The following is a 24,683-nucleotide window of genomic DNA, read 5'->3' as shown; positions in this document are numbered from 1 at the left end:
TCAACTACTGCATTATCATCATATGTTGTGTCAATAGCGCATTTTACATGAGTATACTAACTACCAGGCGCAGGAAGTTGAAGTCCCAACCGCTGGGCTGTGGAAAGAATAAAAGCACGGCGCATCTCCTTGTCAGCAGTCTGTGTGTATATGTCAGTAGCTGCAGGGTCCATAGAAAAAACCTGTTGTATTATAAGCCGCTCTGCGAACGGCAACTCTGCATCCTCAACCTGCAACATCTGCATGGCCCTCGAGCGCTGGTCCATTACCCGATCCTCAGGATAGACCATGCGCTCAGCAATTACATCTGTCAAGCGATTGACAGAGCTCTGGAATCCCATCACGGCTACAGCTGTGGTGGCCTTCGATATCTTGGTGTCCAACGTGTTAGTGTTCTTGGTGGAACCGCCCTGAGTCTGTGCATGGCCTCCTGATCCAAGGCCTGATGCGCGGCCTGATACTGTCTTCGCTCTTTTGATAGAGCTCGACTCGGAGGGAGGCGGCATTTGCATTTGAGAAACTGAGGTAGATGCAGATGAGGCGGTCAGCTCCATGTCGGTGTGAGAACGTTTGCCAGGAGGAGGCATGAAGGACGGAGAAGCAGGAGGAGGCATGAAGGACGGAGAAGTAGGAGGAGGCATGAAGGATGGAGAAGCAGGTGTAGAAGTGAGGGCAGCTGCTGCAGGGGCGGTGCTAGGACCAGCAACACCAGCACTAGATGTGGCAATAATGGGACCAATCATGGTATTGTGTTCACCTGCGGGTACGCTAGGACTGGAGCTTGAGCTTAAGGGAGGGGGGAGAGCTATATTGGGTTGGTACCCTGTGCGCCCTCGGGCGCCACTGCCTCGTGGTATTATGCCGTCCATTTGCTCGTAGTGTCTCCATCCCGATGCACGAAAAGGGCGCATGACTGAATTTCCCTATTATCAAACAGTGAGACGCATGAAATAGCATTAGTGAACTTGACGTACCTTCTTGGAAACATATTCATTCCATACTGAGGTTGAAGCCTCACCCTCGACATTTGCCCCTCTAATATTGTCCCAGTGGACACCAGACTGCTGGCGATACTTCTGAATAGCATTGAAAGTCTGCTTTAACTACACAATCTATTATCAAGTCTATAAATAAATTATATATTGATAGGACTTACTGACGCCCATTTTGTCTTACACATTGCCCCACTCTTCGCTGGACCATGCTCCAGGTACTCAGCAATAGCCTCTGCAGCGCCATTGTACGTCACATCTTTGAAGTTGCCAGCATCACCGATCTTGTCCCGATTGTTGGATAGGTAGAGGAGAAACTGATCAACCTCTGTGTCGGTCCAAACAGCCCTCTCTGTAGTAGTATGAGATGACTCCTGAGCCATGGAGAGGATGTGGACTTGAGCTGATAACACTATCGATATGACACTAGCCCAGATGTTGTTCCGATTGCATAGATCTTGAGTCGTATGCTGGGGTGTGTGATAGCTAGACATGGGATCAAAGGAAGTTCAAGCTCCGATGTCGGTCTCCAAACCGGAAGCTACTGTGCCGACCTTACATCATCCTTGAAGTTGGCAAATTTACTTTACCTTGGGTTACCGAACTAGCTCTAAGTTTGTTGGCGGCCAGGTCAAACAATGTGTTTATGTAATAATAAACGATTTTCAGCTTGGTATTATTTCCGCACGTAATTAATTTACAGAATCTTAGAAATGATGAATTCAACGGCTCAAGTTGGAAATGCTAGACGTGTTTGATTTACCAGCTGGACATTTGCGACATCTGCAGTCACATTCGTGATTACTGTCATAGTATATCTCGATGAGCTGACGAGGCACTTCTAGCTATATGTAATACCTGGGTTAAGGGCCATCAGTAGCGTCACGTCAGCCAATTTATCATCGTTCAAACGTTCAAACGTTCATCGTTCATAAAGTTACCACTTTATTACGCAGGCAAGGCCTTGAGGCACGAACGGAGGAAGTCGAAGTCTTTGAGTGAACATCAAACGTAGCTTTCGCACCTCTTGTTCATCTGCTACGACGAGTCACGACTGTCCACCTTACCTTCCTATTATCCCTGTCTCATCGCACGGCGGCACAATTCAGCGCCTCGCCGTCGTCCATAAATAACGAATACAAACATATCTTTTGGGCCCTGAAGGGATAAATTAGGCAGGATAATGACAGCGAGGCGGCCCCTCCCGTCCCCGCAGCCGACCTTCTCCTCTTCCTAGGCTGAAACCCCATCGAGGTCTGGAAGTGACAGCCATTCGCGGGGGAGACTACATCAAAGTGCGACTTGAACGCGGCGTATCGTTCAGCTCGCCGTGAATGCAGGTGCCCTGCATGCTCCTGCATGTGTGTATTTCCTTTTCAGCTACTCACGCAGTGGAACGAGTGCCCTGAAATTACACAAACGAGGAGTGTCATCAGTTCCTTTGCAAGCCCTGGTAATATTTACGCAAGTAGGTTCTCATTCTGCTTTGCAAAATGTTTAAGGCCACATTCCATCCATCACATCGTGATCTACTCGAGAACCATCATCGGGTGAGAATTTATTGAGAACACCAGGGTAGCAGGCAATGGCGCAGATCAGCGACAACCATTGGGTTTAGTGGCTTTGGGAAATAGGATGATCCGGGAGCAACTTAGCAAGTGTCTACTAGGAAGCATCTCTGCTGCATCATCCTTGTCCTTTGGCCTAGATATACAAGCTTTTCTGACGTTCTGTATCATATAAATCTATATCCAGCTCGTTTCATAAACTCTCAATGCGACAGTTCTTCCAAGATACCAATAATCACCCTCCTTTCATGGTATTCCTGAACAAGTGGGGTGAGCAAGCAGGCGAGCAGTGTGATATTCTTCATGCGTCACGAGGTGGTTTGGGGAGGTCAATCGTATCCTCGAAGCGAATCAACTTGGATTCATCGATGTGAACGGCATGTTCGAAAGACCAATCTAGAATTTTCTCGAAGTTCCTGCATCGATGACGGGTGTTGAAGTTAGCTTGAGGGGCATCATGTCCCTGCACCCAGTACCATGTAATCATCGTCGTGTCGGCTTTGCACATAATACTCTGCCTTAACATTTCGATGCAGTGACCTGGACCGTAACGATATACTGTAAGCAATATTGCCTTAAGGCAGAAATAATATTCACCAATATGCACATGGATTACGTCCGGAGGGAATTGGAATGAACGATCTGTAGACGCCGAGTAATGCTCAAACCAGGAGGCTTTGCGGAGCAAGTTCTATACAAGTGAGCCCAGAATGAATAAATTGTCGGTGTAGTATAGCTCACCACACAATGCAATTGGTGGATAGCTTCCATAGAGGCCATGTACCCCCCACCAACTTCGTCCGGATATCTGACTTTCGAGCGCAATTCTGTCAAAGTTGTGCCTGCTTTGAGCATCTCCTCACGGGTCATTCGAGTTGGTCCCACTGGGTTTCATGGAGGTGGACAATTGATAATTAGCATAACAGGACCAACGACGTACCATTACGAGATATCCTATCCCAAGTGGCGTCCATTTCTGGGGAGGGGGGGCCACGATAGATAGAAGGAAAGTCGAGGGTTCCGTTTATCCTTAGAGTGACGGGCTCAACAGCAACACTTGCTGGAGCTGTGATAGATCAATAACTATACTGTTCGATGTGATCTGTCCACTTACAGTATATACTGGGAATGTCGTTGCGCAGCTGAGTCGAAGGTGTACGCATCCATAGCGCAAAAGAGAGAATCGATGTGCAAATAAGTACGCCATGGGACAACCACAAGCGACGAATACGTGACTTGGGACAAGATTCTGTACCGAACCTTTTTGCTAGTTTATCGTCGTCGTCGACAGTATCTATAGGAGAGTACTGCGAAAAAAATTTGATCATGGCCTTTGAGTAAAGTGATTCCGTTTGTTAGTGAAATACGAGGGAGCACTCAGCAGGCTCAGCAGGGGCAGAGTCGCGATCTGGGTCCAAGAGCCCTTAAATTGTGTGGAATGCTGCACCTATAATGGTGTGCTGCATGCATTATGGGGATGTCGATTAAGCATGGTGGATGAACCAATTAATCATTGATCTGTATCACCAACCCAACACCAACCAGTTATATCTCTCCACATCTGCGCCAGTAGAAAGAGTACCAGATGGCGTTGACGCGTCTGCATTATGACAACGTCATGAATCATGATGCAGTTTCTGCCAACTGGCATGCAGTGTTGCAAACAGGTCCTTTCGAAGTTAGCCTTAGTGACGTGGCAGCTATTTGAAACAACATGGCTCACTGAACGTTATCGAACGTTATCATTACATATAGATTATGTAACACTGAAATTAGTTGTTTTCTAACTAGTTAAGGCTTAGAACTAACTAAGCTATGTAAGTTAGTCCACGCGTGCATTGGGGGATCACGAGCTTCAATATTGCAACTTCTTCCCACTTCGCAGACACTCGCAGCCTTGAAATCTCTCGTCTCAAGTACTACGCACTAGTCTCAGTCTTTTGCACCTACCCACCACTCCCCGATCATCGCGCAGATAAATGCTCAAGTTTTAATTTTCAACACCTTGATGATGACCGACAATGGATCGGACCGTACCATAGCATCTGTCCGACGCATTGGTAACCACTTCCTCAGTATCACAGATGCGGCAAGCTGATGGGCTTTGCAACGCTGCTGAGTGTCGACGTATTTAAGCCCCGAAATTTTGAAGGTAATTAGAATTGTTATTCTCCGGATCATGAGTCACGGACATATCGATTTATTTGACCTACAGGAGCCTACAGGTGGGAAGCTGCAGGGTCCATTTGTAACCAATTTGTGTACCCGCAAGACAAATAGATATGCCAGCAAGACCACAGGAAATCATGTTGTCCTAGGAATCTCAAAAGTGCTGCTCCCACGACCTAACTACGAAAGTTTCAAGGCTGGGGTAGTCTTTGCGCAATAAGAGGAAAGGGGATAACGAGTCGCCATGTCATGAAACGTGGCTTCGAGACCTGAGAAAGGGTCTGGGAGATTAGATAACGTACTCCATTTGCTCTCTTAGTCCAATGATCCAGAAAGATTGTACCAGATCCTCGGCGCCGCCCACTCAAGCCTCACGAGATTCGCCGAGCACTGTCACGACTTCTGGGATAAATAGAAGTAAGCATTTCTTCACAGGCACTTAATCGTCCAAGCTGTCTGGTTCACACTTGACCCATCCACTCCGGATCCTGATTTTATTTCGCGACTCATGAATGAGGAATACTACTCTCAATACTCTCATTTAGATGGGATCGACGATGACAATACCAAGCTCCTTGGTAGTGGTATAACAATCAGTCTTCCACCAAAATCACGCTTCCTTCACCTGTGGCCTTGGCTAAGCCATGGTGTACTGATGTCCATAACTCTGTGGTTCTTCATACAATGGGCACGATCACCTTCGATGGATGACGTAGTTATATATTGTACGTGGATGACTAGAGTCGGCGCACAAGACCTTACTTACCCATCACAGCTCCAGCAAACGAGGCAATTGAATCCATCGGCATCATAAAGTTCAACGGAACTATCGTAGACAAACCTTCCATATATAGTGGCCCTCCATCCCCAGAGCTCGACGCCATTTGGGATAGGGTATCTTCTGATGGTTGTGCCCTATGCTTCACTTACATCATAGACATCCACTGAATATGATATTTCCCAGTGCGCCCACTCCGTATGACACATGAGCAACTGCTCAGAACGGGGGAGAAACCTTCTCCTGCCATGGCTAGGTATCCGGACGAATACGGTGGAGGTTACGTAGCAACTGTAGAAGTCATTCACCAGCTCCATTGCCTAGTCAGTTGTAAAACACAGAGGCTGGTCGATCTTTGCTTAAATTCCTGTAGGACATACTTCGCAAAGTCAGCTGGGGTAACGAGTACCATGAGAATGGGGGCATGCATAAATCCCACGAACTCTCTCGTCGCCATGTCGGTGAGTATATTGCTTCTTGCTCTGCCCACAACCTGCTCATGTCGCACCTTAGACCACTGCATTGAGATACTCAGGCAGTTCACTATGTGTAGTGGTGATGTTACCCTGATAACTCATGATTGGATCGAAGGAAGGACAAATCCGCTCGCTGATTTCAATTCTCCTCACGAATGTAGAAACTTTGAGAAGATTTTAGATTGGATCGACGAGCATCGTGTGTTTATCCCTAGATCCAGTTGGGTCCGCTTGGAGGATAACGTGGACCTGCCCTATCCCCCTTGATCGCATTCTTGTTGTATCCTCTCCATATGATGGTGGATGTAGTCACAGAAGTGTTTGATATTCAATTTGATTTCTATCCCAGGGTACCTATGTTCATGGCGGGCCGCAGTGTAGGCACTGTCAAGCAATTTGCAATCCATTTTACATGCAACTGACTGCTCATCTTGCCACTGTTTTTTTTCCACAAGCTGTCCACCCCTCGTTTGGGCACCGGGCACACTTCTCGTAGTAAGATAGCGCCCACGGAGATAAGCGTCAAACTCTGCGTGAAAATTATTCCATACTGAATGATGTCAACCGGAAATAGTGACCACGTATCAACGGAGATACGGCTAAAAAATGCATAGTTGTGCGGTCATCAATCAACGGTGAATGGTATGAACCTCATTGCTTTGGGACATCGATTTTCGACTTTAACTTGAAGTGCCGAACCTAGATTACTAACGCACCAACGACATGACAATTCTAACAAGCTCCCAAAGTTTGCAAAATATTTGGGAAGACATCCGTCGACAATAGTTTTAAGCGAGTAGCCTCTGATTTGTTTAATAGAACAACGTGCTTGTTAGCACAATGCAAAATTGTCTCATACTCCATTGTACCCAGTCCCATGTTATCATCGTCACGTCAGCATTACGCATGTTGTCAGCCTGATCATTCCGATGCAGTGATATGAAGCGTAACAGTAGCATATCACGAGTACAAGTTACCACCTGGTCCTCAAGTCAGAAAGACTATTTACTAAGATGCATACGGACTACTTCGGGGTGCCTTGGAATGAAAGATCCGTGGGCTTACGATACTCCAACAACCAAAAAGTTGTGCGAAGCAAGTTCTACACATGTGTGAGCCAAGAACGAACGCCGTGTATGACTTGCCAGATAATGTATATGGTAAGCGGATCCCAAAGAGACCACGAAACCTCCACCAATTTTGTCCGGATACCTGACTTTCGAACGCAAATCTGTTATGCATGTTTTGAGCATCCACTCACGGTTATCCGAGTTGGTCCTGTCAGTACAGGGTCTCAAACAATTACTGAGTCGTGCGTGATGGGACAAAACGGAACGACGCACTATTATGGACCATTTTGGTCCAAGCGGTATCTGAATTTCTGGGAAAGGAGGCCAGACGTGGCGGTAGACAGAACAGCAGTCGAGCGCGTCATTGAACCCCACGACTAATTCATGATACCACTTACTGGAGTTGTGATGAATCATTAAAACCATTCGTCGGCTGTTCAAATGAAGGTCTGTTCACCTGCAGTATAAACTGATACAGGAAAGTCGTCGCGCAAGGGAGCCGAACGCCATGGCATAGCATGGAAAAAACCATCGATGTACAAACAAATGCGCCATTGCTCAACCAGGTCCATAAGCAGGGATCACACGACTTTGAACGAAATTGTGCAGCATCTGTACCGAACCTTTCTGGGTCACCAAATGGTTTCCCATCATCGCGAAAAATATTATGTCCGGGAGAGTGCTGCGTGGAATCTTTGAGCATGACGCTTAGGAAAAGCAACTTCATTCAGAAACGCAATGGTCCGAGAATAGTACAAGCACTGGCGACTTCAACTGTAGGGGAATTTCTAAGACGCCACACAGTGACAAAACAGAATATCACCGCGTCAGTATTAGCCTAACGGTGTCACATCTAGCAATCATGATTAGCTGAACCTCTTTCGACTGATTCTCAAAGACTTGGAGCTACTTACCAATTGTGAATTCAAATATTCAAGCCCACACGCATCGTGGCATTAACTGCTAGTCCAAGTCAAGAGGAGTGTAAAAGGAGAATGCCGAACATAGGGCTCAATATTAGTCAGCTTGTAAACCTTAAATATACAGCCACTGAACTTTCAAAACATAGGTTCTGAGTTCCTCGATAGCGGCATCAAAACTTTGTCAAATCATTTGCTGAAGACTGGAGGGGGGGGGGGGGGTTATACTACTTTAGAACATATCTATTGGCGCGTTAACACATGACAACGCAATACGGCCCAACGGAGTATCACGCAGGAATTCAAACCATTACTTAAAAGACTTTTGTTTGTTCCCTCTTCCCTCAGTTCGTTCTTCCATGACTGAGGGTAAGTTCTTTGTTTTGTCATACGCTACCTAGACACTAATACGGCTACCATAGTCTGACATTGTTACAGTTCTATCTTTTCACCTCTTCACATTGTCACATATGCTTACTCATCATTCCTCATCATTCCATAGTATTCTATTACATTCTATCGTACGATTCTCTTTCTCTTTTTCCTATTCGCTATTCATATTCAAGCTCCGCTTCAATACTCTTATATATACCTTACTCTTTACGCTTTGTATCTTTAACTTGACCTACGCAGACCAGGGCCTGCAATCTAGCTTCATCTTCATCAGAACATTGACTTTGACTTTGATCCTTGAAACGTTAAGATGTCTAAACAACGCCGAGCATAACAGACATTGTCTAGACTCTATAGGTTATGAGCCCTGCTCACTTGGAAGAAACGAGCGAGTGGAAACCCCTCTGGTCATAGTCACTCCCCTTCCAGAACAGTTACGCCGCTGGCATGCAACTGAGTCACTTGACGTCATTGAAGCATCATTCATATTCCCTTTCGAGTGAGAAGCACCTCGCTGATAGATGTACGCCTCGCCTTAAATAGCGGGACCCATTTGCATCCTTTCGATAACCCATCTTTACCTTTGACCACCACCTACTGGGATGGCAAAGCACCACCTAAGGTCAAATAGCACCAATACCAGTATCCCCAAACCATCCTCATCTGTTTCCGCCGCCTCTGCGGTGATACCTACCATTCTCCAACCCCCTGTCTTACACAGAGGCGGAATGAGCATCTCCGCTATGTTGACCACCACCTCTAAAGTTGTGGCGATTACCCTTAGTCACACAAATCTTGAGAAAATTGAACTCCTTGATCGTGGACAGAACAACTGGGGTACTTGGTCAGCCAAGATATGCAACTACCTACTCCTCAAACATGGAGGAGGTTACCTTCTCAGTGTCATCACATGTCCGAACGACGCTGCAGACCCTATTGGTGCTAGCACCTGGGACCTCAATAACCTTTGTATTGTTGTGGCATTAAGTACTTGCTCCTGCCCGGAGGACCAGGACTTCCTACTTCCTTTTGTCGATGCTCATGCTGCGTGGAAGGCCCTTAAGTCTCGCCACGAGCAGGTCAGGCCTATCACCCAGATCCTCCTCATCCAGCAGGCCTTTGCCTTATGCTACCGTCACTCGGAACATTTTGCCCTCACTAGTACACAGCTTACGGACCTTGCTAGGCGCATATATGCCATTGGCATTCCTAAGGAAGACGACTTCCTCACCATACTCATGCTGAATGCCATGAGCGAGGATATTCCTCATGTGCGTAACCATGTTGCTGACACCATCGCTATTAGCACCCTGTCCGCACCTTATGGTCTGACCAATATCAGATCCCGCCTTGAATTAGAACAACAACTTGTCAATAATGACAAAGGGAAGGGACCTGGTGACATTGCCATGATGGCGTCCAATAAAGGGAAGCCCAATCGAAGCCGAAACACTCAAGCTACTTGTACTGACTGTGGTCAATCCACCCACACCAATTGTTGCACTACTTGTGGTGGCTGGTGGCACTCTGCCAAGGACTGCTATGGGAAAGGAGGAGCTATGGAGGGTAAGAAGGATGAGATCATCGCTCATCGTCACGCTGCGCACTCCAATGGCAACACTACCAGAACCCCTGGAACATCTTCCTCACGCCCTACCAAAGGAGTGTTGACTGGGAAGCCTGGTGGCCTGCGGTATGACACTAGTGGTCGCACGCACATATCTCCTAGACACTGAGATACATGAGGCCATCTTCATTGCCGGTGCTCTGCCCCCTCCTACCCCAGATCCTAATACACCGACCCAAGAGTTCGCTGGACTCGCATATGATGTCCCATCCTCTGCTTTCATCAAGGAGCTTCCTGAGGATGCATATGATGCACTATTCGCCGCTGTCGACTTGCAAGCCAGTGTTGACTAGCGCACGCACAGCCAGCCCGTTGACTTCACCGGCCTTACTTACAAGGCGCTGAATCAGTGTGCTCGTATGCCCGTTGACCCATCTATCGTGCCCTTCTTCCTTGACAGTGGTGCCTCTGTGCACATCAGTAATGTTGAGTTGGACTTCTATACTCTACGTCCTATACCTCCTCATGCTGTCAACGGCATTGGCAACTTGTCAATTCAGGCTGTTGGTGTTGGCACCATTCACCTAATCGTGGCAAAAGGCATCCATCTCACACTGGACCACATCCTTTTCATCTCGAGTGCCACTGTCCGTCTTCTATTGGTCTCTGCCATGTGCACTGCACATCATTGCATTGCGTCTTGCTGGGTCCAGGCCCGCAGTGGCACCCAAATGTTGACCGGAACCTTGATGTCTCACCATCTCTATGCTCTCTCGGGTGGACAACTGTCTGCCGACCACGTGTATCTTGTGCAGCGCACTCCCACCCTTGAAATGTAGCACAGACGCCTTGGCCACACCAACTTCTGCTCTGTATATGACCTCACTCATTCAGGTTTTGCTACCAGTATGCCAATCAACTTATCCTCCCTTCCTCCCGTTTGTGATGCATGTATCCTTGGCAAACAGACTAAGTCAAGTGTACCAAAGGTTAGGGAGGGGACTCATGCAGATCACAGACTCGGAATCGTACATGTCGACCTGATGGAGCATCCAGATACTGTATCCATCGCTGGAAATAAATACATAATGGATGTGATTGACGATTTCTCTTCTTATTCGTGGTCCATCCCCCTCGCCTCCAAAAGCAATGCCTTTCCAGTTCTGCAAGCTTGGGTCCACATGCGTGAAGTTGAGACAGGTCTGACTGTTGGTATATTCCAATCTGACAACGGCAAGCTGAAATCCAGCGGGATGCGTAGTTGGCTCGCCACCCGCAGCACTTTACATCAATTCACTGCCCCATACACATCAGCTCACAATGGCTGTGTTGAATTATTGCATCATACACTGATGGGTAAAGCTCGCGCGATGCACATGTCTTGCAATGTGCCCGCTAACTGTTGGGATGAATTCGTCCTTACAGCCAACTACCTTTCAAATCACATGCCAGTTACCTCTCAGTCCGGTCACACTCCCTATGAAGCCTGGTTCAGTCATAAGCCTGACCTTTCCCATCTACGAGAAATTGGTTGCTGAGCATTTGTTCTGATTCAAAATTGACACAATCCTAAGATTTTCAACAGATCGTCTGAATGTGTCCTTATCGGCTACTTACTCGACTTGAAGGCTTACAGGTGCTACCACCGGGCCTCCAACAAATTTTTCATTTCTTATAATGTCTCTTTTATTGAATCTTTTAATGACCATCCTACACCTTTGCATCCCAGCCAGTTGCTGCCTAATCCAAGCACATCTTCAACACCTGATGTGCCCACCCTGGCCTCTGCCATCGCCACCCCTAGTTCTAGCCTTGAGGCAGGCAACAAGGCACTTGTCCCTCCTACCGGTGTAGAAACAACTAATACTGTGAGGAACAAATGAAGCTCCTGACTGTATCTGTAAATGTTGTAGGTCGTGCGTTACCTAGTCTGCTATGCTTGAGATGACAAGCGTGGTCGACCCTAAAGGGGAAGCAAGTGCAGCGAAGATCTAGAAGTATGCGCTGAAGCGGAGCGCGAGAAAGTCTTAGTCTCTATTGTTTCCGCATATGGGAAAGCGTGCGCGCGTATGCGGAAACAATAGAGACTAAGAGCAAGTTGGCTTAAGTGATGATTAGATACTAGACAAGAGATGAGAGTGCGAGGCGTAAGTGAATAGATTTCTACTATGTTCTTCTAGGTAGATAGTGGGTGCAAAGTTGAAGTAAAAGTAAGCTAAGATAGAAAGTCCAAAGTCAAGTGAAAAAGTCCGTAATGGTATGTACCGCTGGCGCTTATATAGCACCTAAGCGCTGTCATGCGGAGCTGAAGCGCTACTGAGTAGGTATGTAGATATATATATAAGTAAGGGTCCATGATAAAAATAAGGTGGAACAATATACAAATGAGAGAAACAGAAATATACGCACTAGGGAGCTTGGTGGACAGTGGATGGATGCATCTGGATGGCTGGTGCTATAGGGTGCTCAAGCGCGGGAACGCGCGCGCTGACCTGCACCAAACTGGTTCAGTGCATGGATGACTAATGCTCTCCCATGAGCCTAATACCCTAGAAATCACTACGAAACCATTTCCCTCTATTCTAAAGCCAGAATGCAGCTCAGACAAATATTTCATTTCATCTTTTCAATGGAACTCGGACAGGCTGAATATTTTTGTATATTTAATTCTGCGATGAATTTTGCTTAGTCATCCTCAACAATGACTCAGGCTGAATCCCACACATGTCAGGTGACTGTGAAAAATAGTTCTCGCATGGGATACCCTGGGAAAACTTCCTCAAAACCCTAAATACATGCCTCGCGTCATTTTCTCATTCAACAAAGTGACATTAGAATGGAACACCAATGTGCACAATCAGCCTGTCACATGACCCTTCAGTCACATGATGCTAAATCACATGATCTTAAGTCAGGTGATTTTTGATCCAAATCAAGTGATGACAGAACACTCAGCCCAAGCATGCTGACTAATGCTGACTAATTATGGCCTCATTTGGTGCAACATAAGCAACCCCTGCAAAATGATTTTTGGTACCGCTGACTAAGCTCACCCCTCATCGCTCTTTCTCTCTTTTCTCTCTCTCTGTGATCCTCTCTCTTTCTTCTCTTTCAAGTTTCAGTGCTAAGCTTTCATTCATATTTTCAGAAGCTTTTGTGTTGTCTCTTTCGTCCATCTAGACTCCGAATAGTTTATTGGGGAGACTTTAGGGATTGACAGTAACACTTGACCTCACTCATCTGAGTAGTGATACTGAGCCAGGATCTTCCTTGTCTGCTAGACTTTAGTTGTTGAATAGGGGACTTGGTACTGAAACCAAGGACGTCTGTTCCTGATTCTGTTTAATACTCATCGTGAGTTCCTTGGCAGCAGGTTCAACAGTGAGCTAAGAGTTCTACTGAGCATTGATTAGTCTTGACCTTTGATTCTACCTGTTTGTGCTGAGGGGGTTGATTGCTGTAATTCCACACAACTCTTTCGAGATACGATTGTTACAAGGCATTGTTGTTGAAGGAAGGTTTGAAGAGGTGTCTTTTTTTCTTTGTTTCTTTTTGTCATCACCATACCGTTGGGTTGACTAGTTTTCTTTCGTCTTTCAATCACTGCCATACCGTTGGAGTGATTTCATTTCAGTTTCATTTTTGTTGGATTGACTGCATTGTTGCTGACCTTACAGAAGTACTGTGGTCTGACATAGCTTGGGAAGTGTAAACAGCCACCCACGAACGACCACGTTATCAGCCATTGGTATTTGTCTGAATCGCTGACCGTGGAGATATTTGTTTTTATAGGTGTTTATCTATAGATCATCTATCTAAGAAGACAACGGAGCTAAATCCTATTTTGAAGGCATTCTTCATGTGTAAGGCTGGGGAGAAGTTCAATCTCTCATTTGCAAGTCTCACAAGTCGGGAGGCATTGCAATATTTACGTGATGTTCAGAAGAATGATCCAGCTGGATGGGCGAGGATTGCTACTGCTCAGTACAAGACTGATGGTGTCGAATGGGCAACAAATTCTGAGTCAGAGGATGAGGCTAGTACTAATGCTATCAGAGTCGAATCCCTATTCGATGATGCCGGCGAGCATGATCTTGATGCCAGTGACGTGCCAATGGATGCATTTCTTGACCATATGGCTTCTGGGGGTGAACAGGTCCGTTCTGACTGCCATATCAATGCAGATGGTGGACTTTCATGTGCAAACCACTCCGAAGTCTATGATCTGGGTGACATTGCTGCTGAGGATGTGGAAGGTGGCTTGAACAGTGTTCCGGAGGTTGTTTATGGGCGTGGAAAGCGTAGACACATCACAAATTCAATGTATGACGATTTTTGTCCCATTAGTGCACAACCTATGTTTTTTCCTATGTTTTTTTTCTGAATGTCACAAATTAGCTTCGTCCCACCAAAATTCATGTGACGGTCACACCAAATAGATTCAATTCGTCAAGGGCTGTGACCTGTGATGAAGCTAGTGTCATAGATCTACAGTATGTTGAAGGGCGCTACTCACTCAAATACAGTATTTTGGATGTCATGTGTGAAAACATGTGACTTTTGATATTGTTAAGTCGCATCTGATATCAATAACGTGTCTCTTATTACAACTATTATGCCCTCTCTGTCCTGTCGGCACACTGACTATCATTTTCAAAGATATGCTCTTGTTTATTATGTATTCTAACACTCGTCCATCACATGCAGGCCGGTTCCCATTAATTTATGACACTTCAGCATCCAGCATCAGTAACAACTCAAATGAAACTTCGCAACACAGATCAAATTGCACATCTTCTCATGATTCCCATATATCCACATATTACAGTGACCTATCTCCATATAATACAAGGGAACGGACGTGCATAATATCCCATATGATATGGGCCAGCAGACCATGGGCTCATGATAAAAATATCCTCGACTATGACAGATGGGCCGGTGTAGAAACAACAATACAGCAAGGTGCGAATGAGGCTCCAGACTGTATCTGTAAATGTTGAAAGGTCACGTGTTGCCTAGTCTGCTATACTTGAGAAGACAAGTGCTTTCGACCCTAAAGGGGAAGCGAGTGCAGCAAGGATCTAGTGATATGTGCTGAAGGCGCTACTGGTTGGCCAATGCAAAGTGCGAGAAAGCGCGCAGGTGCACGCAAGGCACAAAGGTGCGGGAACACGTGCGCATGCTGCGTGAAGCATGGGAAAGTGCGCACGTGTATGTGGAAATGAGAAAGAGTAAGAATAAGCTTGCTTAAGTGATGATATGATGTAAGACCAGAGAAGAGAGATGCGAAGTGTAGACAAATAGATTTCTACTATGTCCTACTAAGTAGTAAGTGGGTAGTAACTTGTAAGTGACTGCAAAAGTGAAGTGGACTAAAAGTGAGGAGTTGGTATGTACTGCTGGCGCTTATATAGTGTGCCTAAGTGCTGTCATGCAGAGCCGAAGTGCTACCGAGTAAGGTATGTAAAGATATATATGAGTGAGAGTCCATGATAAAAATAAAGGTGGAACAATATGCTAATAAGAGAAATGGAAATATATGCACTAGAGGGCTTGGTGGACAGTGGATGTATGCTTCTAGATGGCTTGCGCTATAGGGCGCTCAAGCGCGGGAATGTGCGCATGCATATACATCGCGAAGCGCGGGAAAGCTGCGCCTCATGTAGGAATAGCTGTGGATAGCACACAGAGTGATGCTACAAGTTCGTGCTGTATACTCCTTGGTGAAAACTGCCATATCACACCATGAGAGGCATGATTCTCTACACTGGGAGGCAAATTATTCCTGATGGAGGCGGGTGGGCCCATGCAGGGAATATATAGAGTAGATGAGTGGGCCGATGTACATGAATATTAGGTAGACAGGTGGGCTGAGGTAGTTGGATATTATGCAGATGGGTGTATTAAGGTAGATGTGTATGAGATAGATGGGTAGGTACTTGTTATCACATTCATGGGTGGGCCCAGACACATATTAAATTAGACAGGTGGGCCGAAGGTATTATAAAATATTGTATTAGATGGGTGGGCCAAGGATGTTGTATGGGATGTTGTATTAGACGGGTAGGCCGAGGGTGGTATAAAATATAGATGGGTGGGCCCATGTGTATCATAATTGTAGACATGATGGAGCTGAGGTAGTTGTACATCAACCAAATCAGAGGAGGTAATAAATCAAAGTTACCAAGTTCCCGGAGCAGCAGGTGATCTCCTGACATGGCCTTTGATGGTGCACAGATTGTCTTGCAAATTTTGGAATCCAGGGTGCGAAGCTTGTGTTGCCCTATGAGAAGCCAAGTTCCAATTACCAACCTTTGGGTCAACTTGTACTCAGAGGAGGTAATAAATTAAAGTTACTGAGTTCCTGGAGCAGCAGGTGATCTCCTGACATGGCCTTTGATGGTGCACAGGTTCTCTTGCAGAATTTGAAATTCGGGGTGTGAAGCTTGTGTTGCCCTATGAGACGCCAAGTTCCAACCACCCAAATTTGGGTCAACCATACCGACTTCCGAGTTCCAGGACCAGGGAGTCAACAAATGAATATCTGATAACCAGCACACTTCCAATCAGGTAGTATTTCATTGAGCAATGGATCATCCAAGGGGTCCCTTATCAGACTCAGTAGTCAATATAGGCAAATAATAATGAAAATATGAAAGTTGTTATTATGCTATTTTTCAAACCCAAGACCCTGAAACCCATTGTTCAACATGTCCATTTTTCACCCACTGCACAAATCACCGAGTTTTGAGTGCTGAAACTCAAAACTCAAAACCCAGTGTGCAACACGTTGATTGTTCATTTACATTACACAGATCATTGAGTTCCGAGTGCTGAGTGCTGAAACCTGAAGCCCAAAACCCAAAAATATGTATGAAACATGTCCATTTCTTACTCATTGCACATATCACTGAGTTTCGAGTGCCGAAACCCGAAACTCAAAACCCAGTGTGCATCATGTCCATTGTTCAATTATATTACACAAGTCATCAAGTTCCGAGAGCTGAGAGCCGAAATATGAACCCCAAACCCCAAAAATGTGTACACAACATGTCCATTTTTCACTCACTGCACAAATCACTGAGTTTTGAGTGCTGAAACCTGAAACTCAAAACCCAGCGTGCAACATGTTGATTTTTCATTTACATTACACAAATCATCGAGTTCTGAGTGCTGAGGGCCGAGACCCAAAGCCCGAAACCCAAAATCATGTACACAACATGTCCATTTTTCACTCATTGCACAAATCACCAAGTGTTGAGTGTCGAAACCTGAAACCCAGTACTTCAAATGGACACGAATTGTATTTGTATGTATTATCCATTGGTGTAGGGCTCAAATAACTTGGGAATTGTATTTGTCAGTACTCAGTACTCGGTACTAGGTACTTGGTACTTGGTACTTGGTGATTGGTGATTGGTGGTCAGTGGTCGGTACTCGAGACTCGGTAGTCAATATAGGCAAATGATAATGAAAATGACAGTTGTAGTCCATGTCAAGGTGAGTGTCTTGGTAGTCTTTCCTTGTCATTTGGCAAAACATCAACAATAATGAAAAAATGAAAGTTGTTATTATGCTTAACTTCCTTACCGAAGGTTGTAGTCCAAGTCCAGGTGAGTGTAGGGTAGTCTTTTCTTGTCAATTGGTTATCTTGTTACTCATTACGCAGTACTCAGTACATGGTAATTGGTACTCAGTATTTGGTTTTGATAATTGGTATCCAGGAATCAGTAGTCAGCTTAATGAAGGTTGTAGTCCAAGTCTAGGTGAGTTTATTTGTAGTCTTTTCTCGTCCATTGGTTACTATGTGACCAAGATATAAGCTAAAGAAATCCAAAACATCAATAATGACAAATGAAATACATGTGTGCAGTAAGTGAGTCTAAAGATAAAAGAATGAATATTAATAGTGAGACTTGGACATTATGTCGAGATATACAACATAACAAGCCTGTGATGTGATCAGAGACCTGGAATAACACCCATATACATCCATTATAATAGCTTAAAAGCTTAGAAAGATTCATGAAGGATTGATGTAATGATAGGCAAAATGACATATGTGTAGAGAGTGACAATAGACATCTTTTATACAAAGTCACATTTATATATGATTCAGGCTGAAAATATCATTACAAATAACTTTCATTTTTCATTATCGCCAATGTTTCAGATTTCTTTAACTTATATCTCAGTCAAATGATAACTGATGGACAAGAAAAGACTACCAATACACTCCCCTAGACTCGGACTACAACCTTCGGTAAGGAAGTTAAGTGTAATAACAACTTTCATTTTTCATTATCATTTGCCTATATTGACTACCAACCACCAACCACCAACCACCAACCACCAACTACCAACTACCGAGTACCGAGTACCGAGCACTGACAAATACAATTCCCAAGTTATTTGAACCCTACACCAATGGATAATACATACAAATATAGAATTCATGTCCATTTGAAGTACCGGTGTATAAACAACAATACAATGAGGAACAAGGATGCTCCTAACTGTATCTATAAAATGTTGTGAGGTCGCGCGTTACCTAGTCTGCTATTCTTGAGGAGACAAGTGCGTTCGACCCTAGGGGAAGCGAGTGCTGCGAAGATCTAGAGGTACGCGCTTCAGCGAAGCGTGAGAAAGCGCAAGTGCGCGCAAGGTACGAAGGCGCGGGAACGCGCGCGCGTATTAGCGCGAAGCGTGGGAAAGCGCGCGCGCGTAAGCGGAAATAAAAGAGACTAAGCTTAAGTGATGATATAAAGCAATATAAGAAAAGATAGATGCAAAGTGTAGACCAATAGACTTCTACTATGTACTGCTAAGTAAATAGTGGGTGATAACTAGTAAGTTCCAGGGAAAAGTAAGTAGTGAAAGGTTCGTAATAGTATGTACTGCTGGCGCTTATATAGCGCGCCTAAGCGCGGTCAAGCGGAGCCGAAGCGCTACCGAGTAGGTATGTAAATATATATATGAGTGAGAATGCATGATAAAAATAAAGGTGGAACTATGCTAATAAAGGAAATGGAAATATACGCACTAGGGAGCTTGGTGGACAGTGGATGGATGCATCTGGATGGCTGGCGCTATAGGGCGCGCAAGCGCGGGAACGCGCGCGCGCGTATACATCGTGAAGCGCGGGAATGGTGCGCGCATGGCGCGCGTTGCGCGGGAAAGCTGCGCGTCATATAGGAATCACTGTGGATGGTACACAGAGTGATGCTGCGAGTTGGTGCTGTATACTCCCTAGTGTAAAGCGCCATATCACACTATGAGATGCACGAGTCTCTACATCTCCCAGGGACTTAAATTCTGAGTGTCCCCACTCAGCGCGCGCATGGTCAGGATTTTGCGTGAGAGTATGCAAGTGCGATGCTTGTACGATGCTTTGGTTGTTGGGTGATGAATGTGCGAGTGCAGGAATTATCGCGTGATATGCAATGTATGCGAAAGCGCAGGCGCGCGCAAGGTGCAAAGGCGTGGGAAGGTGCGCGCGCATGGTATGCGCGAGGCGCGAGAATGTGCGCGCGCTATGCATGAAGGCGCGGGAATGGAGCATAGCATGGTGGATTGCGAGGGTGACTCTGATGTGAATAATATGCCATGGGTGTGGGGCGATGATGCGAGAGTGATATGGATGTGGCGCGCAAGGTGTGGGCGAGATGCGCGCATATGGCGTAAAGCGCGGGAAAGCGCGCGCGCACAAGGCGCGAGAAAGCGCGTGATTGTCGCATGTGTTGTATGGTGGGTATGATGCAAAGTGGCGCAGTCCAGGAGCGATCCAATCCATGTCCAGACCAAGTTCTGCTAGGTGCGCTAAATATTAGATGCTAAAGGTTTGAACATTGTGAGTAAAACTATATGTGAAAATATGAAGGGAAAATGGTAGACTTTGCGGATGTCCTATCCGACTTGTCTTCTTCGTGCAGCTGTCAACATCTACACCTTCCTATGAGCAAGGCGCGGGAAGCGCGCATGTGTGCGCGCGCGAGGCGTATGGGCGCGTGAATATTGCGCGCGTATGTGCGTGTGAGCGTGGGAAGACTGCGCGCATATGTGCGCGTTCTAAGGTAAAAAGGGGCATGGTGCCGCGTCATGCGTGCGAAGAGAAAATAATACTATTGAGCTAGGCGGGCACGATCTATGGTTTGTTTTTCTTCTATGTTCTTCTAGGCAATCCCTATATGCATATATATCAGTGTGTTATTAGTCTTTTGGACAGTGTTATAATGAGAGAAAATGAAATGAAAGAGCGCTGGACGAAACCCAGGGTAAAACAAACAATATCCTATGAAACAGTGTTGGTATATGTTCCTCCTTTGATGCGCGGCTGAGGCGCTTGATCCTCCTCCTTGAGCGCGTGACTAGCGCGCTTCGCGTCTCTTGCGAGCTGACGCTTTACCCAAGGTAGGGTTGGAATGAGCGAGGCTGGCGCGCTTGGGGGGGGCTTGTAACTGGCAGAATGAATTCCTGCACAACGCGCTGCAGGTTGAAGGCGCGCCAATGGGAGGCGCTGCAAGGGGTGTAGGGGCGCCCTACAAGCTGATAGGATGCGCGCGATGTGCGCGCCTTGGTGCGATTTCGCGCGAATTTAATTATATTGGCCGAACACGCGAGGAACGGCCATTTCTCTGCAAATGCATTAGCGAGAGACATGTATAGTGAAGAATTAGGCGCAAATGTTGCGCCAATGGGCTGTAAGGGTGGTATATCAAGGCGCAATAGGCGCATAGGTGAAGGAGAATAGTGCGCATCAAGGCGCGCAGGAATGAAATTGACATGGTAAGCAAAAGCGCGCAGAATGTGAATAAATGTGGGAAGTGCAAAGTTAAAGATGATGATAGGGGAGTTAGGCGCATATGTATGTGTCAGGCGCACGCCTAAGTCGCGCCTGGATGGCTGATTGAAATATACTTTGTGTTGAATGATAGAAATGCGGTTTAGAAGGGGAGAAGCGATAGAAATGCGGTAGCGTGAAAACTCTGCTAAAATTATGAGTGCGCAAGGCGCGGGAACGCGCACGCGTATTGCGCGATGCGCGTAATCATGGCGCGTGAACAAGGGGTGGTGCAAAGATGAACCTAAAGTGTTTGGAAGCGTCATATAGCTCCTTAAGAGCTTCAAACATGAAAAAGACAAAAAATGCGAAACAAGATGAGGAAAAATATACCGTGCCTCTAGGCGCGCGCATTGCGCGTCCTCAGGCGCAATATGGTGCGCCTGAGTCGCGCCAGGGTCGCCTGAGACATGCTCTGCTTGGTGGTTAGATGGCGTGATGCATGGATGCTTTACCGGCATGCGATAGTCACTGGAAGCAAAAAGTGCGATGTGCGCGTGATCGCGAGTGACATCTGGAATTTCCAGAGACAAACTCTGGTTGATGCAAGGTGCAACTTGAGCCTCTGATGCGGTAGGAGGCTCCTCTATAGGCGCGCTAAGGTGCAATAGATGTTTAGGGTCATCCCTGACCTCTAATGATGCGAGCAGTGATGGTGATGGTGCGATTGGCGAGGTTTCTTCCTTAAGCGATGCGATAGCGAGGGGCGAGCGTGTTTCTAGCGGTGCATTAGTGTGCAATAGATGTTTAGAGTCATCCCTGACTAATGGCGAGGCTATAGCGATAGGCGCGTGCGATGCGATAGCGATAGGTGCGCGTGTTTCAACTGGCGCGTTAGTGTGCAATAGATGATTAGAGTCATCCCTGACTTCTGATGCGATTGATGGTGATGGAGATGATGCGGATTGTGAAGGAGATGGTGCTGCTGAGGATGATAGTGAAGAGGCGCCTGCAGCGCGCTTTGCGAGCGCGCGTTCGAGTTCGTGATCTAAAGTAATGCAGTCTGATATAGCTTTGCATGCTGGCGCAGTTGATGCTTGAGGTGCGCGTGAATCGCGCGTAGGCGCGGGAAAGGCGCGCGCGCGAGGCATGTGAATAGGAACTGGTGGCTTTCTGTCAAGTACAACATCTGAGGGTGCGCGATAGAAGAGTCCAGCTGTTGCATTAGCGCTAATGGTCGTATCCTGCGTTGCGCGACGCGCGTGGTAGCGATCTTTGTACTTAGCTACCTTAGCTTGCACTGGTGTGCTTGGCGCTACCACAGGTGCGCTAACTGGTGCGCTTGGCGCGGGAAAAGCGCGCGCAGGTAGTAGGAACTGCGCAGCTGCAAAGACGTCCATGAATGGGTATGGGTCGTATGGATGGTGGTCAGGGAACTTGATCATAAGGCGCAAGCGAATTTGCGCCTGAGCATCGCTAGGGATTCCTTCCATGAATAAGCGGTCGCATTCGGCCTTTCCAATACGGTCTTCATCCATGAGTGGCTGCATAATCTTCCTGAATGCGCGCAGGTAACTGCTTAGTTCTGTGCAAGAGGGCATTGGTTTGTTAGCGTATTCGCGCGCGATGGCGCGCAGGTCCGCGAGCGCGTAGCGTCTTTTACCATCCCATCCAGGATACATTACCTTCACCTCATCTAAAAAGGCGCTGTAATTATCTACTGCCGCTTCTGGCATGCCTCCCCATAGTTCTCGATCGTCACGCTCAAGGTAGCGGATAATACCTTTAATGCGGTCGAGTCCTTGGAGTCCTGCTTCATCAGCGAGCTGCTCATATGTGTCAATGAATTCAGCGAGGTTGTCTGTAGTGCCGTTGAACTTGGGCGCATTTGCGGTGCCGCGGATGGGCAATCTATAAGGCATTGAGGTGTGAAAAAGCGCAGGCGCGCGTGAGGCGTATAACAGGTGCGCGCGTGAGGTGCAGAGGCGTATAACAGGTGCGCGCGTGAGGTGCAGAGGCGTGGGAAAGCGCGCGCGCAAGGCGCAAGAATGCGTGACTAGAAAATGGTTAGCTTTTGAAATGCAAAGAAATTGACCTTATATGTGCAAATTGTGCTAAGTGCAAAGGTGCGCACGCGAGGCGCACAGGCGTGGGAAAGCGCGCGCGCAAGGCGCGAGAATGCGTGACTAGAAATTGGTTAGCTTTTGAATATGCAAAGAGATCGACCTTTATGCGTTAAATAGTGTGAAGTGCGAGAAAGGTGCGCACGCGAGGCGCACAGGCGTGGGAATATTGCGCGCGCGCAAGGCGCGAGAATGCGTGACTAGAAAATGATTAGCTTTTGAAATGCAAAGATATTGACCTGTATGCGCGAAATGCGTGGAACTAGATCTTGCTGACTGCTCCCCTCGCGGTGGGCTCCAGTTGTAGAAACAACAATACAATGAGGAACAAAAGAAGCTCCTGACTGTATCTGTAAAAGTTGTAAGGTCGCGCGCTGCCTAGTCTGCGTTACTTGAGAAGCAAGTGCGTTCGACCCTATAGGGGAAGTGAGTGCAGCAAGGATCTAGAAGTGTGCGCTTAAGCGAAGCGTGAGAAAGCGCAAGTGCGCGCAAGGTACGAAGGCGCGGGAACGCGCGCGCGTATTAGCGCGAAGCGTGGGAAAGCGCGCGCGCGTAAGCGGAAATAAAAGAGACTAAGCTTAAGTGATGATATAAAGCAATATAAGAAAAGATAGATGCAAAGTGTAGACCAATAGACTTCTACTATGTACTGCTAAGTAAATAGTGGGTGATAACTAGTAAGTTCCAGGGAAAAGTAAGTAGTGAAAGGTTCGTAATAGTATGTACTGCTGGCGCTTATATAGCGCGCCTAAGCGCGGTCAAGCGGAGCCGAAGCGCTACCGAGTAGGTATGTAAATATATATATGAGTGAGAATGCATGATAAAAATAAAGGTGGAACTATGCTAATAAAGGAAATGGAAATATACGCACTAGGGAGCTTGGTGGACAGTGGATGGATGCATCTGGATGGCTGGCGCTATAGGGCGCGCAAGCGCGGGAACGCGCGCGCGCGTATACATCGTGAAGCGCGGGAATGGTGCGCGCATGGCGCGCGTTGCGCAGGAAAGCTGCGCGTCATATAGGAATCACTGTGGATGGTACACAGAGTGATGCTGCGAGTTGGTGCTGTATACTCCCTAGTGTAAAGCGCCATATCACACTATGAGATGCACGAGTCTCTACACCGGGTTTTGGGTTTCGGCACTTGACACTTGGTAATTTGTGCAATGAGTAGATGGGCATGTGGCATACATGTTTTCGGGCTTTGGGTTCCAGGATTTGGCCCTCAGCACTCAACGATCTGTGTAATCCTAACACCTGAATGTCAAATTTTCACAGTGCCGAACCCCGAGTGCCAGGTGCCAAGTCCTGAAACCCGGAACTCAGGACTTGACATTTGAAATGAAACATATTTTTCAGACATGTTTGAATCAGCCTATGTATATCCATAAACATTTTACTAACCCCCGAACCCTGACAGATATCTTTGTCCAGTCCCACATATTGAGTCCCGAGTTCCGGGACCCCCGAACCCCAAAACCCAGCAGTCCACAATTTCAGGGTTCTGGGGTTGGTAAAATGTGTATGGATATATGGAAGGTTGATTTAAACATTTTTGAAAGATGTTGCATATCAAATGTCAAGTCCCAAGTTTCAATTTCCAAGTTTCAGGAGTGCCAAGTGCCAAAGCCCAGAGTCCTGAAACCCAGAGTTGTCAAATTTTCAGTGCCAAACCCTGAGTGCCAGGTGCCAGGTGCCAGGTGCCGAGTCCCGAAACCTGGAACTCAGGATTTGACATTTGAGACGAACATCATTTTTCAGACATGTTTATATGAACCCACATATATCTATAAACATTTTACTAACCCCCAAGCCCCAAAATATATTTTTGTTGTCTCACATC

At 46.6% G+C, this 24,683-nt stretch overlaps 3 protein-coding genes across 3 annotated transcripts; 2 read left to right on the top strand and 1 right to left on the bottom strand.

The window, feature by feature from the left end:
- Positions 1-2,539: 2,539 nt before the first annotated feature.
- F5891DRAFT_1028347 (uncharacterized protein) lies at positions 2,540-4,295 on the bottom strand. Its single transcript, XM_041361466.1, has 6 exons — positions 4,103-4,295; positions 3,675-4,020; positions 3,501-3,626; positions 3,302-3,444; positions 3,158-3,251; positions 2,540-3,100 (listed from the first exon to the last, which is right to left on the bottom strand). The coding sequence occupies exons 2-6, from the start codon at positions 3,886-3,888 to the stop codon at positions 2,862-2,864; spliced, it is 816 nt and encodes a 271-aa protein (XP_041227075.1). The 5' UTR covers positions 3,889-4,020; positions 4,103-4,295; the 3' UTR covers positions 2,540-2,861.
- Positions 4,296-5,539: 1,244 nt separating this feature from the next.
- On the top strand, positions 5,540-6,250 carry F5891DRAFT_950346 (uncharacterized protein; the record flags this gene model as incomplete). The annotated part of the gene is made up of 4 exons (XM_041374948.1): positions 5,540-5,636; positions 5,694-5,830; positions 5,881-5,968; positions 6,021-6,250. Coding segments are annotated over 4 exons (552 nt in total), but the record flags the coding sequence as incomplete, so codon positions are not given.
- Positions 6,251-13,792: 7,542 nt separating this feature from the next.
- F5891DRAFT_1187355 (uncharacterized protein) lies at positions 13,793-14,317 on the top strand (the record flags this gene model as incomplete). The annotated part of the gene is made up of 1 exon (XM_041366828.1): positions 13,793-14,317. One exon carries the CDS (start codon positions 13,793-13,795, stop codon positions 14,315-14,317), a length of 525 nt encoding a protein of 174 aa, XP_041227073.1.
- Positions 14,318-24,683: the final 10,366 nt, after the last annotated feature.

The sequence above is a fragment of the Suillus fuscotomentosus genome (genome assembly GCF_016647785.1).
Source record: "Suillus fuscotomentosus strain FC203 chromosome Unknown F5891scaffold_21, whole genome shotgun sequence".
In the NCBI taxonomy this organism is placed as follows: Eukaryota; Fungi; Basidiomycota; class Agaricomycetes; order Boletales; family Suillaceae; genus Suillus; species Suillus fuscotomentosus.
This window is presented reverse-complemented; position numbering and strand designations above follow the sequence as displayed.

Bases quoted from the DNA above. Each gene is read 5' to 3' on its own strand.
- F5891DRAFT_1028347 (XM_041361466.1), bottom strand. From the start codon at position 3,888: ATGATCAAATTTTTTTCGCAGTACTCTCCTATAGATACTGTCGACGAC. The intron at 3,627-3,674 runs GTAAGTGGACAG...GATCTATCACAG, and splicing joins CGACATTCCCAGTATATACT to CTCCAGCAAGTGTTGCTGTT. The intron at 3,101-3,157 runs GTGAATATTATT...GTTACGGTCCAG, and splicing joins CGTAATCCATGTGCATATTG to GTCACTGCATCGAAATGTTA.